The sequence below is a fragment of the Lepisosteus platostomus genome, chromosome 7 (assembly GCF_059453375.1).
Source record: "Lepisosteus platostomus isolate fLepPlt1 chromosome 7, fLepPlt1.hap1, whole genome shotgun sequence".
Taxonomy (NCBI): Eukaryota; Metazoa; Chordata; class Actinopteri; order Semionotiformes; family Lepisosteidae; genus Lepisosteus; species Lepisosteus platostomus.
The window spans coordinates 8326941-8345476 of NC_142617.1; the positions used below are offsets into that span (position 1 = coordinate 8326941).

General features: G+C 35.1%; 1 protein-coding gene across 2 annotated transcripts in view; it reads right to left on the bottom strand.

The window, feature by feature from the left end:
* The window catches only part of trpc6b (transient receptor potential cation channel, subfamily C, member 6b), a 40885-nt gene that overhangs the window by 17416 nt on the left and 4933 nt on the right, over window positions 1–18536 (bottom strand). The window contains exons 1-2 of one of the 2 annotated variants that reach the window (XM_088639032.1): window positions 14163–14446; window positions 2489–3260 (exon numbers count right to left, since the gene is read on the bottom strand). In XM_088639032.1, the coding sequence (XP_088495158.1) occupies window positions 2489–3260; window positions 14163–14311 (921 nt within the window). In that variant the 5' untranslated portion in view covers window positions 14312–14446. Of the gene's footprint in view, window positions 1–2488; window positions 3261–14162; window positions 14447–18536 lie in introns of those variants that run through there. The other variant, XM_088639034.1, reaches the window with a different exon arrangement.

Consider the following 18536-nt stretch of genomic DNA (forward strand, 5'->3'; position numbering starts at 1 on the left):
TTTTTTCTTATCACACAGGGAGCTTCACAATTTTAAACGCAGACAGACCAAATAGTACTTCCATACACTATTCAGTCCCCCAGAGCCTTGGAGAATCTGAATTTGGTCTCTGAATTCCACAACAATGTCTGTAAAAATGTTGGAAGGTTGAACTGCCCTATGTTAAATATGAATAAATAATCAAATTAAATAAGTCAACCTGTTAACCTGGACAGATAATTACAGGCGTGAATTGTATAATATATTAAATAAGTGTATCACTAGTAGTCTATAGTTTTTTTTAATAGATAAAAAATGTGTTTAAAAGTCAAGCAAAATAACGTAATAATTAATTTTGTAGCTCAGACTGTGCCCCTGAGTGTTTTAGGTATTTTACCTCTATGAATGATTCACCCAGAAGCATGCTCTCTGTTTGTGAGAAGATGTCCAAGTTAATTAAATATAATTCAGTACTATATAATTATTATTAAATGGAAGCAATGCCAGACAAGTTGGCTGAAGGTAGCTATTTTAAAAAGGAGCTTATTAATAATACTGTTGAGTAGGCTTGTAGTGATATAATATTACGTAACTGACACACATCTTCTTACCTCATACTGACTGAAAACATCTGCTTGGATTGCCTCTGAGTCAAAAGCATCCTGTTAATGGAATGTTCAATGGGTTCCCTGTGTTAATGGGTCCATTAAATATTATTCATACCCAAATCAACTGAAAATATAATTGATCAAATGAAAGATCAAAAAAATATACCTTTAGTATAGTTTGGAATGTCATGTATGTGTTGTGTAATGTTGTCTGTACTCTATACAATTCTTTTCTGATTTTTTTCTAGTCATTTGAACTTTTTCCCCATTAATATCCTTCTGCTGTTTTTGTAGAAAAAAAAAGTAGTTTTTGGATTCTTTGAGGAAAACATGAAATCCTCAAAGTCCTATAATTTATGTACATGTTCAGCAATATGTTTTTTTTTCTTTTACATTCCATCTAAAAGTATCTTCACACTACAAAGCAGTTCAGCTGGATATTTCTAATCTCATTTTCCTGCAAGGAAATTTTTATCTGAAATGTCTGTATTACTAGTTATTAAAGTGTAAAAATTGGAACTTAACATTGAACAAGATATATAACCCTAACCCAACACAACAGTAGCATTCCTATCCCAGTGTTATATCCAATATATAGGTATATACACAGTATACACACATAAACTATTGCTCTCCATCACCTTAATGCAAGTACTTGTCAAGGAAAACCCAAGATGTTTTGCTGACAGAACAAAACAGAAGAATAAACATATAGTTTTGTATTGCATAAATATATATATAACCCACACACCAAAATAAATTCTTCTGTTTTTGATTGATGTGATACTGTTCAATCAGAAAAAAAGCACTTTACCCCCGAGTCAAAGCAAATAAAGTGCCCGCTGTAGTTTTTTCAATATAGATTCCTTGTCAGCCATGTGAATCTGGTGTTAAGAGATGAATAAAATCAAGATAAGAGGACTAAAATACAAGCCATTCAATCATGGACACCACATAATTCATGTTGAGCTGCTTTTTTTGGTAATGCATTTCATTTCAGAAAATCAACTCTGTGCAAAACTGCATGAATAAAAAACCCTGTCCCTCACTGATCTGTCTCACTCCTCTATGCCCAATGCGTGCCATCCCCTTCAATTGCTCCTTCTATTTATTCTCCCTTTACATAAATCAAACCTTCTTAAAAACCTTCTCTGGCAATGCTTATGGAAAGTTACTTAACAAATACAACTGTTTGGGCTCAGTGTTGTCAAACTCCAGACAAAAAAACTAAAATGGTTTCTAAACATGTTACACATCAACCCTTCTTAGATTATATATTTAGAAATTATATTGGCAGAAATTATCAATATTATTGATTATCAATATTCATTATCATATTCATACTATCATTATTATTGATAATTTGTGTTTTTTTGCAATTTTGCTAGATGAAGTATGAATAACAATTTTTGTGCGGCCCACTTAGGAAGTAGGTTTAAAATAGATCTGTTTATATATGTCCAATGTCATGGACTTTTATTGCGGGGATTTCAGGGTTTTATTCCTTTACTATGATTTGATCATTATCCGAATGACTTAAAATCCTTTGGGTACTTTAAGTTGTGATCTGGCTGCTAAAATGAAATTGCTCTGGTGCAAACAAAATCTGCTTGGTATGTTAATTGCTTCCTGGAAAAACTGAGTATGAGATCTTTATCAAATGTTTCTACAGAGCTGCATCCCGTCTATCTCTAAATCATATTTATTGTGAACAGTATCTCTAATGGCACTAAAAGGACACAGAAATAGTACACAAGACTAAGACATTTTACACCTCAATATTTCAGCTTGAGGAAGCTGTTTCAAGATCCAATGCTTCAGGCAAGAATTTATGAACAAGTGCAGAACTGGACCCAAGACTATAGTTATGTTATCACTCAAAACTTGAAAGCATCACCTACCTTAAACTCCTTTTCAATGTTTGCCAGTACAGCCAGCTCATTGCTCAGCTCCAAAGCACAGAGCACAGGGTCTTCACTGGACAGGGACAGATAAGCGGGGCTGGCCAGCCCTTTGTAGGCATTGATCCGGGACCTTGAATGGCTGAAGGAGTCATGTTTCTGGTTGTCGCTGCATGTGGTACATTTGCAGAAATAGTCATGTGGCCTTTCAATGCGGGCTCCCTTTGCCAACAGTATGTGCACAATTTCGTACTCGTAACAATGTGAAGCCAAGATAATCGGGGTGACATCATGAGAAAACCGCGTTCCGTCCTCGTCATAGGCGAAAAATTCATCGTGCTGTATCTCCGATTGGCTGGGGCTGGTGGTCAGCCTTTTAGCATTGAAAAACGCTTTATGGCTCAGGATGGCTTCCACAATCCTCACATAGCCCTTGCTAATGGCCAATAGGAGGGCATCCCCAATCCGAGACAGATTATCCTTTTTAAGCAGTAGCTCCGTGACTTCAAGGTGCTCATTGGCAACAGCTAACTGCAGGGCATTTTGACCCATATAGTCCACGCAGTTAACATTAAGTCCAGGTAACTCTTCCAGCATCTTCCGGACCACAGGGATATTACCGTACTCCGCCGCATCCAGGAACCTCTCTTCCTCTGCTGAGAGACTGCTGGCACGGGCATTAAACATGTATGCTGGTCCTCGGACTGCCTGTCTCCTTCCTTTTGGCATGGTCTGGCGCAACAAATTGTAATGTCTATCACCATTGCTTCTTCTGTGAAATATAAAAATGATATAACTTAGACTTCATTTCCAAAAAGGGCTTTTAATCTCTTTGAATTGAATGGAAATGCATTTAATTTCTGCTAGTCCTTTTCCTGACATTTTTTACACTGATAAAGCTAAAATAGCCTTTATTGTACTGTGTTTCTGCACGTTTTTTATTAAGCACTGATTCTCAAATGCGGTGTATTTGTTTTATTTTCCTTTGACAGAATGACAGCTCTGTCTGTTTGAACACAATAACATTGCAATAACTGAACTCCTGTTTGCAAATGACAGGCCTCTCTATCTCCTTTACCTTAAACCTAACTAACTTCCAGCCTGTCTAATCCAATTAGTAACAAGGACTAAACGTTAACTATACAGTACTTTGTGTCACTTGCATTAGCCCTCAAGTTGAAATTCTAACAATTAATACAGTAAGAGCTTCAATAACCATTCTCAGTGCTGAATTAAAACTAACCTCACTGATGCAGGATAACAGGCTGTGTGCCAGTTTTTCAGCATTGAAAGTGCCAAGTTCAGACTTTAAGTGAATTGACGTGCTGAGTCAGAAGTTAACAAGATTTGTTAAACAGAAGCTGTAATTGCATTGTCCTGGTATAAACTGATTAGAACTTGACAACATGATGTAATTTATAAATTGTCAGTCGTTGCATGTTTTGTTTTTCATCTAAAGTATATACTGTGTTTACAGGTATGTACAATATACAGTATGTGCAAGCTCTGCTATAATTAAATTATCTGTAATTCGGTTCACTAAAATCAATGAGTGAAAATCCAGCATGTCTAATAATAATGAATTGTTATAGTTCATGTATAAGGAAGCAGCACTACTTACACACACTATATACACAGTACAGTTACTTTATCCCAGATTCTGTTACATTATCCATGAAGGCAGCTTTCGAAAACCTTGATTTCTTTTAAGGATAATATACTTTTAATGAAGGCATGACTTTTCTTTCTGACTCCTGAAACAGCAAACGCCTTATTTGGAGTTTTCATACTTTAAAAGTCATGCACAGCTGTGAAAAAAACAGCCAAACTTTAAAGGATGCTAAGAGTTTGAGTAATTTTCAAAAAATAAAAAATAAGAATCATAATCTCTTGGATCAATAAATTATATATTTTGTCATTCATAAAATACAGTATTGTATTATAGCAAAGCACAATATAATTTCGTTCAAATTTTCGATTGTGGCTTCTGATACTTTGTAAAACCATTAAAAAATATTTAATTTTATTATGGACTACTGCTAAATATTTCTAAATGGACTTAAAATGAAATAGGAAAGTTAAAAAAACTAGGCTGTTTTCTAGTCACTTTATTTTTTTCAATAAATACTTTGGAAGAAATCATCTTGTTAGCAAAGCATCTCTTCTCTTTCAGAGAACATTATTAGTAGCTGTTTTTCCTAGGTTTAAATGGAAACCTTTCTGAAGTACTGTGAAATAATCAACAGTAGACCATGACCCACACCAGGACAAGAGGACTGAAAGAGCAGGATGGAAACAACCATAGAATAATATGTCTAAAAATACACTGTAATACTCCTTGTGAAGTATCATTAATAAGAGCATTTTAGGTTAGATACTTCCTCTAAATTATTACTTTTGGTGAGAGATGTTGCTGTTGATAATCAGTTATGTGCCACAAAATGAAAACTCTGGACAATGAAGAAAACAAAATAATGCTTTCCAGACAAAAACAAGAAAATATATAGTCATTTATCATTCAATGGAACCCACTGCTTACAGAGTCCCAAAAACACATAGTGTGAAATCACATGGGACTCACATTTATTTGTAAAAGCGTAGTAAATAAGAGAAATCACTCTCAGGTATCCAAAATAACTCATGCAGTTCACAGATTTTCCTTTTACTTAGAAAAAATACTTTTAGCAGGACCCCTAATACAGACACCCTAATACAGAAAAGTAAATGGCAGACTGGCTGCCTGTAACTGACATTTGCTGGGCCTTCTCCTGCCTGTGGAGGTGTAAAGGTGAGGATGATATAAATGCTGAGAAAGGAGGACAGTGATAAATAGAGATAGGAGAGCTCTCAGAATGGTAAAGAACAGCCAAATGACTCAGAGCTAGCAAAGCGTTCTACACGACAAGCAAAACTTGTTTATGTTCTCACCCACTTTATTTTCTCCTCTGCCTGTTCATTAAGGACAAACACCTGTTCATGTTTCCCTATCGCACTGCTCCAGACCTGCTTAGTAGTTTTTGCATACATGTGTTTGGGAATGACAAAGGATTTAGATTCATGCCAAATTCTAACGAAAGGCTCCGGGTGGATTTCTTTTAATTTAATAAGATTTCTTCAACATCCCTTTATAATGCTTCTCACATCTCAGATGCCTATGCTATCATTTTTTTTGAGAAAACTAGATTTATCTATTACTAAAAAGATAAACACCCATCTGTTTAACAATGTGGTCTTGGAATTGCAGAAACAATAGAGAATATTGTGTCACAGGACACACGCATGGAGGACGATTTAGAGATGCCGACCTATATAATATATCTAAACTGTTCGAGGAAACCAGAGCATCTGGCAAAAACTAATTGTTTTAATTTCACAAAGACAACACAACTAGTTGCTAGAACCAAACACAGGACCCAAGACCTGGAGTGCTAAAAACCATGTCGCCAAGCCAGCCTTTGATAATGAAGATATAGTGTTAAATTAAGTTACGGACCATACATTGTTGTTAAATTAAATTAACCTGAAAAGAAGAATATCACAAAAGTAGTTAAATGGAGGTAACGATGACAAACAGAGATGTGTAAATTGGAATTTTCTTTGGTTCATATCACATAGATCGCTTTATCAAAACTCGCACTTCCGTCTAGTCTTACATTTTGCATAGCATTTGAGAGAGGGTCAACACAAAAATGATTTTCAAAACGTTGTATTATTGAGATATTGTAATTGGATCTTATTAAGGACAGTCACATTTTATTTAAGGATCACCATCCTTTCCACAACTCAATCCATTTCCAAGGAAAATCCTTAACTAGACGCTATACTGTCAGTGGGAGAGAGGAATGACTTGAAAGAAGTAAGTTGCAGGCTCCGAAGGCTCCCCACACACAGACAGCAAGCCCACACGTATCATCAAGACAGATGTAGGAAACACATGCACAAGAATACTACACGCTACACTCAGTCAAACACACTAGATGGGCCACATAACCTCTTCTCATTTATAACTTTCCCTATGTTCATATTCACAAGTACTATTTAAATAACTGAGGTCTAAGTGGAACACTCGAGTCTTTCTGCTTTTCAACAAGCAGGGCCCAACTATTTTAAGTACTTTTGCTACTTTTTGATTTTTATTTCTATACCTCTTTACTCTAGATGTCAAGGGCTGCCAATATTTAACAATGTAAAACAAAGGAAACTGCCTTCTGCATTGTAATTTTAGCCAGTTAACCTGAGATATATGCAAACCACACAGCACACCCGAGACATACAGTGTAATTTGTATATTGTGTTAATTGACAGAATAAATTAACTCGTTTCAAATTAGAGGAATTGATGACTCCAGCGCATCAAGGCCTTTCAAATCCACATCGATCTGCTGAGGTAACCCTGTGATTACTTTGTTAATGTAACCCAGCATATTGCCATTTAGACTACATGTGTGCATTCACATATTCACGTGTTCAGATTTTTATATGTTTGAATGACACCATTTACATTCATTTGCATTCGTTTAGTTCAAGATCAGAATTGCTCATCTTTCATATTGAATTCTGGACTCAGTTCAAGGTCCTGCATTCACAGCTCAAAGTTTGATCTACTGTATTTATGCACATAAATTAAGTGACTTATAAACCCCTTGTGGAAAGAAAGAAAATTTATGACATTCAGCAAATGAAAAAGGTTATTACTTCTTTGCACTTAAGGTAACTAAAATTCATCTTGTAAAGCTCTCATAATAAATCTCAAAAGTGCTATACAAAAAAAAAGAAAATATAAAATGTAAACAAAAATACACAATACATCAATAGACAATTTTAAGGTGAGATATGAGAAAACTGACTTAATGATCTCATAGAGGACAGTGTTCCACAGCACTTGATAGGAGAAAGCCCTATCACTCTTAGTTTGTAATCTGAGGATACAAACAAGAAACCATCGTCAAAAAATGAAGAACACAGTTAGGATTTTAATTTATTAGGAGGTTAGAAATATGATGGGGAAAGGCCCACTTTATTACCTTAAAATTAAGATTAATACCCAGAAGTATATCCTAAAACTCTAAGAGAAACCCGTCAAAAGGATTTTAAGGATTTGTGTGTTCTGCAGAATGAGAATTAGATTTTGAACACATTCTGGAGTTTTTATAAAACAATCTTTGACAATCCATTAAGTAGAACCTCAGAGTTATTAATGTTTAACTACAAAGTGTTTTGTTGCATCTAAAGTGTAACCTCAGCCACACACATAAACTTCAAATTGTCAGGTTTGGTTTACAAATAAATCAGTATCATCAGTGTCAAGGCAGAAATTTATAACATGATGAATAACAAAATGTATTCAATTTGGCCAAGTCAAGATATACTTAACACAACAGGTTTCAGAATGGAGCCTAATGGGATGCCAATAAAGGCCAACCCACTGAAAATATAATACTCTTCCTTACTCTTTCAAGGAGACAAGACCTACACCAAGGACCAAAAATGCTAAGTATGTATCACAGGAAAAATGAATTTTATGGTTCACTGTTTCAGTAGAACTGCTAAAGAATTTGTGTCTGACGCCACTAAAAGATGAATAACAACCTTGCCTAGGGCTGTTTCAGGACTCATACATCATTTCTGTCTTCATAGATATTGTGATTGGGAATGTATCCTCAACCACATTAAGGATATGATTCAGAAATTATACACAGTTCTAAGATTTATTTTATTGTACATTCTCTTATTAAGCACACAGTACAGTGCTGAGAAACCTTATAAAGCTGTAGAGCAAGAATCATGAAAGATATGAATACATAAACACCCACTTTATTAACTAAAAAAGTCTGATTAAGCCTTGTGTCAAAGTCCCTGGGGAAAACATCCTAGTTTCACTTAAGAACAAGTAACTGTGTGAACACAGCCAACGACAAGAGCTAGAGAAAACTTCACAGAACAAAACACACTTGAGAACATACAGTCTATTTCCTGTAGTGATTTTTCTTTACAAAAGTATAGATGAAAATAATTTGATTATAGTTCATTACTACAGCAGAGCAGTGAACTGGTGTAATGAATTATAAAATGGATGTAAAACAAACATATCAACAGAATTCTAAAGGTGTTATAGTGCCGTGAAAATGCATATAATATAAAGGAAAAACTTGTATTTGAAAAAAGTAAGTGAAGCCTAAAACTGAAACAAAAATGCCAATTGTAGATTCATTAAAGAATGTTAAGCATATTTAAAACAGCTAGACAAATCTTCTGACCTTATGTTTTTATATTTTCCAGCTTTAAATAATTGATATTAACCCCACTTCAAAAAAGCTAATAATGGTTTTCATGAGAATTGCTTAATCTTGCCGTAATTCAAACACCTGTGGCCACAAAGAAATATGCTAGATATTCTGTCCACAAACACACCTTGAGTAATTCACATTCATCTTTATTAAACTCTACTAATGGCAGTTTTGGCAAATCTGTGAAATATCTGTTCGAAGGGGGGTGAGGGTTGTGACTGTGCCTGCCTAAATCCATTTATGGTTGTAAAAATGGAAAGACGGCATTTCTTCGGGTTATCACATAGAAAACAAAGCACATCCATTCCACAAAATCCAACTGTGATTAGAACATGCAATGATAAAGTAGTTAATTATAGTTTGAAAATTCTTACGCATTAACCATCATAATTTACACACACAGCAATATATTTCTTATAGCCTGAGCATTAATGTTTAGGCATTATAATTGAAGTCCTCCCTTTGCCTCTGCCATTTAGTTTTATTTATGCTTTAAAAGGTTGTTCACAGTTACTGCCGGTTCATAAACATAGAAGAAAAAATTCACCTCTTTCCGGTCGTCATAAATAATTGTATGACATTTTGTTTAGCATTTAGCATTTTAAAATGTCTGCACACTTCACCCACCAAGCAGCAGACGGTTCCTGGAATTGAGGATAACTCATTAATATCAAGTGAGTGGCATGTAAAGAAATGCCTTGCCATATTTTGAGTTGATCTAGAAAGCAAGCCCAGCCTCATAATAACGGAATTGTAAATCAACACAGTGCTCAGAGTTAGCATGACCCAGGCCACTTGGCAGCCATGGTGTTAAATACAGTAGTGTAATAATCCGGTCTTAGTTTACACTTTTTTTGTCATGTTTTACATGTTTAACTTCAATTCTCCACTGTTCAAAGTTTTAAAGAGAGATAGGGTGTCCACCAGATCTGATTTAAATAGTAATGATATTGATATTACATGTTTAGGAGCTATTTATGGATCACCTCCTGTATAATAGCAGGTGTTCATTGATGGCCATTGACACATGACACACGTTACTATCCTCATTCTGACTCTCATTTTGCATATACTGTAGTTCCATACATTACACTTTGTTTATTTTTTAATTTTGTCAGTCTTTGAAATTAGGCAGATCTGCATCCATTCCAGTCCATTCCAGAAGGACTATTTGAGTGCTGTATCCCAGCCTAAGCCTCATTTCTATCATCTATGATCTTGTAAATATTGTGGCATTAAAATTATATCAGTTTTCATTCAATATGTAATTTAAAAATGAACGACACCAATATACTGTACATGACTGCTTTTACCTGACAGACAATGGATGCTCTTGTCAATTTGTTCACAATTAAATATTGGCATATACTTTTCCTGTTGTTGCACCATTTGTAACAATATAATACTCATACATACACATGCTGGCGATTATATAGGGAAAAAAAATCCTTGTTTCTCAGTATTGGTTATATGACTCTTGAAACCTTCAGGGAAGTCTGAATTGGAGCCCCAGCTGAAGACACTGTAGCTTCATTCCATCCTAATTAATTCAGTGACCCTATTAACTGTCTTTATTATATCCCCTTGAGACAACATATTATTTCTAATTTCATGTTGATTTTTTTATACAGATTGACAGTAGGCCCTTATTTTCTTTGTTACATGGTTACATTGTTACACTAGGCAATACTTCAGTCTATCCATGTTTATCTATGACCTTACCATTTTCAGAGATAACAACAGTAGGTTAAACTGTAACCTTCTTATATTTTTATGTACCCCAACAAAACTTGTCTTTTATAAAACATGATACATAGTAAGACCAGATACAACAAGAGCTTGTTAACTTCCCTGACGTTAATTACACAGGAAACACACAAGATGTCTGTAAAATACAGTAGCTTTAACACAAGGACCCAAGAAGTCAGCTGTTTTCTAAACAAGAAAAACTGTATTTCTACACTACAAGGAAAGTATTTTCTTTGCTTGTGCTGTTTCACCTTAGTGAACAATTCCTGACTCCTGCCTGCAGAATTATATAAGGAGCTACTAAAATAGTACACAGCATCTGGAATGGTACACACAGTTAATCTGTAAGGCGGTGAATGGGAATTGAGTTTAGATTGTCAGGTCCCAGGTGGCCATGTTGTCTTGATAATTAAAAGAGGAAGAGATGTATCCGTTAGCCCACAGACACACAAAAGCATATTACTCAATTGCCACAGAGTTTATTATAGTTTCCAGTCTTTTCCACATGATGCAAAGTCTTTGGAAGGATTTCTCTGAGTAAAATGCGATAGAAAAAATGTATTTCCCAATACAAGAAGAGACTAAACCTGCTTCAGAGCTCAGTGGTGCAGATGAATGCTTAGCAGGAAGGCCAGCTGAGCCTTACCTACCATATCTGAGGTTCCCTATCACACCAGATGTACATTTGATATATACTTTGCCAGTTCAGATAGACCATTTACATGTAAAAATCCACTTTATTCTGCAAAGCATTTACTCCACTGCAGAGTGATAGCATTTTGTTTACAACACTTGACACTACACAATTACATATTTTGACACTCAATTTTACTGCAGTGTGCCTGACGGAATATTAAACAGCAGTTTCTTCTATGGAAAGGTCTGTGCACAAAAACAATTACTATTTCTTATCTAATTTTAACACTTATGTACCCAACTGCTGAAATGCTGTCTTTTTATATTTTAGAAGATTCCAGATAATTCATTTTATTATAACCTATAGTGTCAATGACATGGAACTGAAATTAAAAAGAGTTAATTTTATTACTGGGGTTTGTTGTGCAACATACTTGAAGGGTTTTTTAATGTTTTTGCAAAATCGATTAATTGGGTTGTAAAAGATCCCCTCTAAGCTATTAACACGGCTATGATGTTGGTGAACACACACTCATGACTACCAGAGGGTTAATCAGGATTCTTAAAAGGAATAAAATACTTTGTTCAATTCCTAACTAAAGGAATTAAATCAATAAATTGATGTTTCCATTCATCCATTTTCTTACCACTCCTGCCAATTCAGATTCGTGGGGCGAGCCAGAGGCTATCGCAGCAAACAATGGGCACAAGGCAGAGCACACTGCCAGCTCAGCACAGAGCACACAAACACACACTCACACCCAGAGGTCAATTAACCTACCAGTATTGAATTGGGCTGTGGGAAGAAACCGGACCACCAGGAGGAAAACATACAAATACAGGACGAACATATACATTTCACACAGATATCACCCCAGGTCCAGAACTGAACCCAGAGCCCCAGCACTCCAAGGCGTCAGTGCTATAATTAATGTAGTGCTTAAAATGTGTGTACATCTAGGGAAATAGTCAGTACCTCAACCTGTAAAGGTGTTCACTCAGGCTGAGCTCTTTGATCGCAGGTTTCACCCCGAGTCCTGTTACTAGCTTACTGTTATTGTGATTCCCCAAGTGGCAACGCACTATTGACTGAACTCCGCTGAGAGTAGAGTGGGTTCAGTTAGCTAAGGCCTCCTAGGCACTTGCAGGCATATGGTACTGTAGGTGAGGGGCGTGCCTCTCCTCCAGTTCGAACTGAACCTCCAGTAGGGGATTATGTTGCCTGTCACATGTTAAAATACAAGTGGCTCGGAAGTAAGTGCAAGAAGAGTCTGCCTAGACTTCTCCATCCTCATTTCTTCCTGTGTGCAGTCTTGGCCTTCAGAGATGCAAGCACCTCACACAGATAAACACACAGATGACTATTCTATATAGGGTGGGTTTCAATAAAAATAACTTGTGACTAATTCTTTTAATAAAAGAAAAAAAAACTCACTTGTCTCAGAGTTTTGCTTGTTTGCAGACTTTGAGGACACAATGTGACTCATATTCTGAAGTGCAGTATCAAGGACAGCACAGTCAAATTGGTTTCTATGGTGACCAGTGTTGTTCTAGTGCCTGATCATCCAGAATTCCTGGAATGTAAGTATTGCGTGCACGAAGAATGCGACTATTAAAACTACAGAACAGTGCAGACCAACATCGTTGTTTAAGGCTTTACTCAGTATAAAGAATTTGAGCAGATTTTCTTAATAATAAAAAAAGCAATAGTATCCATAACCTTACCATCTTACAATCACATGCCATCATTGAATAATTGGATTATTCCATGGTTTTACGATAAGATGGTTAAAGATGATTCTTGAACATGGTGAACAACTTTTTGATGAGTCTTAAGTTGTGATTATGAGAATTGTCTGCTTCAGTGTCTTTAATTGCAGGATAAAACATATAAATCGAACGAATTTATTTCCATATAATATATGACATATAATATTTGCTGTATTTGTAAATCTTTGACTGGATTGTATGAATTTTTGACTCTCATAATGTCAGCATTATGGATGTCCTATGCCTGCATATAGCGTCCTGAGATGCCTGAATCAGAATCCATGTGATGAAGTGCGTCTGTTTGGGTAGTCCAATAAGGTTCATGGTTCTGATGGTTGGTCAAGCAAAGACTGACTAATGATGGCTGATCTGAAATACTCTGCCTTACTTTCCCTATGATTACTGCTTGAAATAGGAGCTAAACACTAAAGCTAGGATAACATCTTTTTAAAAAATCAAACTTTCCTCTTTGGGCAGAAGACCGTGTACAAATAAAGGGATGCCTTCAAGCTCATTGAAAAAATGTCTGCACCTCACAGCAAAGAGACTCATTGTGAACAATCACAAATAATGAATCGTACTGAAAGTATGTGGTGTATTCTGAGCCAATAAGAGCTAAAAACACACAGTGTCTCAAACTACCTCATATACTGTACATTATTTGCAGAAACAAGCAGCAGTCTTTAAAACCAATCTCATCTACTGACCGCTATTGCATTTCTGCACCATTTCACACTGTACCAGTGCTGCGCAGGGTACCAAGTGAAACAGGTGTTCATTCCAAACATGGGATTTTAAAAATTTCTGCTTAGATAAACCTAACCTCTGTATACATGTATTTTTTTCTACATTTTGCACTGCTATGCCTTGTTAATATCACTGAATATCACAGTTAACGCTCCCTAACTATTATGAATGTCAAACACTACGCCTAACGTGATTTAAATTAAAACTTTTTTCCAAACGCTCACGAAACAGTGTATTTGGACGAAGACATCCAATTTTTTACAGAATGCTCCTGAAGTTATTGATTTATACACCTGAAATAAAAAAAACTGTTAAAAACTTTTGCAAATTTGTTTTAATTTTTTAATAACCGTTACAAAATATGAGATGAGCAGACTGTTACAAATTGATTTTTTAATGTATGCAATAAACAGTAGCTCTGAAGTGAATAAATAAATCTATATTTCTATCGTCACAATTATCCTGTAAGTAAAAAAAAATACTCACGCATGGTAATTTCTTTGATAATTGGCGTAGCTCTCTTCACCAAAATCTGTATTCATTAGTAGAGATTCCTGGCTTTTGTTTCTCTTTCCAAGACAAAGATTTATATTGGCACTGTGATTCTCAGCTAGATGAGATTTATTCTGGGTCATTTCTCGTAAATCGCAGGAAATACAGAAAACTACCCACACGTAAGACCCTTAACATCTGCTAAAACCAAGGCGCAGTAGTGCGCACTGTTCGTGGCTCCTCTTCATTGCTCCCAGTGACTAGACAGGACTCCTCTGGATCCCAGTCCACATGTGACGTTACGAGAGGTGGGGGGTTTCATGCAGTCAGCGACCACCTCTAATTCACACTAGGAGTATCACATGGCGATATTGAAGAATATGCTCTTGAGTGCATACTGTATGTTATATTCTCTGCTTGCGCTGTAAAATAAAGACTGTTTTTTTATCATTATAGTTTAAAATTAAAAAAGTGCGCATTGCAATTAATTGTGATCAAACCTACAAATAAGATAATGATTCACAATGCGCACAGTCTAATTGAATTTTCAACTAAATGTATCTATCCGGATTGCCTGGTTTAGAAGTTTTGGACCAAAACCGCCCGGAAGTTGGAAAGTCAGCACTGGAGTCTACATATTGTAATTATTTTTTAAACTGTAACAATATACAGTGAAGTGCGAAACGTGTGTCTGTGTTTCAGCCTTTTCAAGCTCTTCTTTTTTTACCACTAACCAAATGTTAAAAGTGTGTGCATAGTAGTAAACAAGCCTTAATACGCCTTATAAAATGAAAATTCATAAGGAAAAACTCTTCAGAGAGAAAAGGTTACTTAAGATGTCTGGTCACTTCAGAGATATCCAGGAAAACATCACACATAAATATTGTATTATATATAATTGATTATATATATAATAAAAAACAGTATTTTTCATTTTGCACAGATCACATTTTACAGCTAATGTTAATTTCTATTTTACACTGTTAGTTAGCAACAGCTAGCTAAACACATTGCATACACGTAAGTAATTGAATGAATAGTAAGTACGAATAGATTTTTTTTCCATTGCCATCCTCAAATCCCAAGGTAGATTTTTAAAAGTAAGTTTCAATTTAGATGATCTTAGACTGGATCAACTCGTGTACATCCATAACCGTGAAAAAAACACTTGAACCTTTCACCTCATTAATGTTTAAGACCTGTTTCACTGCTTTGTGTGTCTTCTAAAACATCTCCAAAGTTATGTCATTTCATAAATTCCATTTTACTTGCACGCATCCATCTCAATCCATCCCATTTATTTGTAAGACATTTCCTGCCAATTGCTGATCAGGTTGTCTTCTCTGTTTATGACTTTTACATATCTGATGGGCAGTAGCATTCTTCTAATTAATTTCATCCTTAATGTCTTGTTTCTGCTCCATTGCTATTGAGGTTGCCTGGGTAGCTTAGCACATTAAGGTGACAAGTTTTCTGCAAGCCTCTCATTCAGACTGGCAGAAAGATGTTCTCCTGTCCATTCACACGTTTTATTTTTAGCTGATTTCTCCAAACTGCATGCATTATCTGAACTAGAGGTTTGAGACACTGTGAGAAATGTCCCATTGTCCTGCCTGCTAGTGATACTGTAGGTCTCTGCTAAGACACAGTAAGTAGTACACAGTAAACTGAAGAAGTATAGCAAAACTGTAAAAATAATGCTTACATTGTCCTGCAAACAAACATCTTGGCAATATATCGAAACAGAATATAGTAATGTAGGCATATCAAGTCAGACTCACTGAAATATGAGCCTGTTTGCTGACTTTTATCAGGCTTTTTTAATGGTTCTGCACACCTCTCCTGAACTCTTTGTAGAATTAATAATAATAATAATAATAATTGCTTACACTTATATAGCGCTTTTTCTGGACACTCCACTCAAAGCGCTTTACAGGTAATGAGGACTCCCCTCCGCCACCACCAATGTGCAGCATCCACCTGGATGATGCGACGGCAGCCATAGTGCGCCAGAACGCTCACCACACATCAGCTATCAGTGGGGAGGAGAGCAGAGTAATGAAGCCAATTAGAGCTCTTTTCTGGATCTAAACAATAAATATATGTAAGGCACCTTTTTAAGCAAGCCATTTCTGGAAGAGTACATAAAATACGTTCTGTAAACTTATATAATTGCAATGAAAGCATGTGCAATACTTTGTGCTGTTAAGAAATATGTAATTATTAGTAATTAATTTTTATTAATGAATTAATGCTAGGCATTGCCATTTGAACCAGAGAGTTCCAGATCGTTTCATTTTGGATGAAAGAATAAGTAATCACAACTATGATGGGATCTGAAAAGGTCAATGATTAGTTTTTGTTATAGCTCATCTGTACCACTGGCTAAAGCTGAAAGTCACCCAAGTTGAATCATCTGCTTTTATTTTTACTCCAGGATTCAGACATTTATTAAATGAAAGCACATTTAGCTCAAAGGTTTGCTAATCAGAAATTATTGTTTATTTTCATAAATAACAGTAAAATTCAAATTTTTTAAGTTTTGTAAGTTTTTTGACGTTTTCTGACAATAACTTGCATGTTTCAAACAGTGCTGGCTAACCACAAGATGCTCACGTCATAGGTCATTACAGGGATTTCAACTTAATCAACAATAGTTAATTAAATAGAATGTAATTTATTTAATCACTGTTAAAAGGATGTGCTAATCAATAATTCAAATAGAAAATAAACACCTTATGAAAATGTGCTCAAGAAAGTCTGTCTCTGGTTAGCTTCTCTATTATAGGGAAGTGTTCATTTGAATTTGTGAAGCTTAATTCAAAAAATATAATGTACTCACAAGACATATTTGTCAATAGCTAGAAAAACCAAAACAGCACACCATGGTATAATCTGGAACAAATCTGTTAAGGTATATTCATCTTAAAATAAATGCTTTGTAATAGGCTGGTGCTGATAACAATTACTTGAACAGAAATATACTGCAAGAAATGTGAATGAGGACTTAATAGTATCCATTTATTTTAAACCAGCTTTTTAAAGTAATTATATTGACTTACTCACAAGGCCATACAACCCCAATGTCATTAGTCATTTCACTATTTTATTTTTATGAGGCCTTAAACTGCTGTGATTTATTTATACAGATATTATACACAATGTTAATAGATCTGTCTCCCTTGTACCCAGCTCACTATTTCATTATAGAGGTTTATTTTGTTTGCTTAAGAACCTTCTACTAGAAGTTTATGTTTAGTCCTGAAAGGGATAGAACTATTTCTCTTGGGAACCAAGTATTTACATGAAGAAACAATGAGGATTCACACCAGTTCATTGGTATGTGGAGGCATCTGGCAAATAACTTCTGTCTAAAATCAAATTTAAACTATATACCCACCCTTTGACATTATTGCTTACCTGTCTTATAACAAATTTAAATATTTAATATTTAATATTATTCCAGTAAGGCTGACATATCTTTCATAGTCAATGCCAGAAACCCTTCTAGGAGAAGGAACCTATTTTTTAAGAAATGGTGTAAGACTATCTTTCAATAGGAAATTGGAATCATAACGATTAATAATGTTATTTATCATGGTATATCTTGTATACTTATTTTAATACGTGAGCAATCCAAATTGCACGTAATAGCTACCCTTTTATATGTCTGGTCTTTGCATTAATCTAATAGTGGAAACAGGGTCACTTCTGAATTGTACAAATACTTTGGAAAAAAGGGCTGAGAAAGCAGTTTTAAAAGACGTAAGTGACACAATCCATAAAAGTTCTTTTAATATTGTCAATTTTCCAGTTATGATAGAACATCTACATTTCAGCGGTTTTTAGAATGAACTGTTCAGGTTACATAATTGAATGATTAAATTTCTAGGTTCAGCAACAGAACGTCTTTAATTAACCCTGTATATTTTATAGCTGATATTTGAACTGCCTTATCACTTTAATACAGTAGCATAAGAATCTACAGAATGGTATTCAAGATGTCCTCAGTAGGATAATTAAACATTTTTTAATAATTTCACTATTTTTTTTGTAGTTTTTTCACAGATTGGAAATTTGTGCCAGAAAAGCCCGCAGAGTGCTCTCTTGGTTTCAAAATATTCCAGAGAAGAGTGGTCTGTGAGGTAAAACAGAGAGTAGAACAGAGGAAAACAAGATCACTAATTAGACTAATTTATCTTTATTTTTTGGTGACGTATTGAAAATCATGAATGCATCATCAAACAAAGAAAAATGAAATAATAATGACTAAATAAAATCATTCAAGGGGCAATGAAAAGGAAAATGAGTTTGCCAGCTTCTTGACATTGTGATCTATTTTTAAAATTCAACTAAAGATATGGAAAG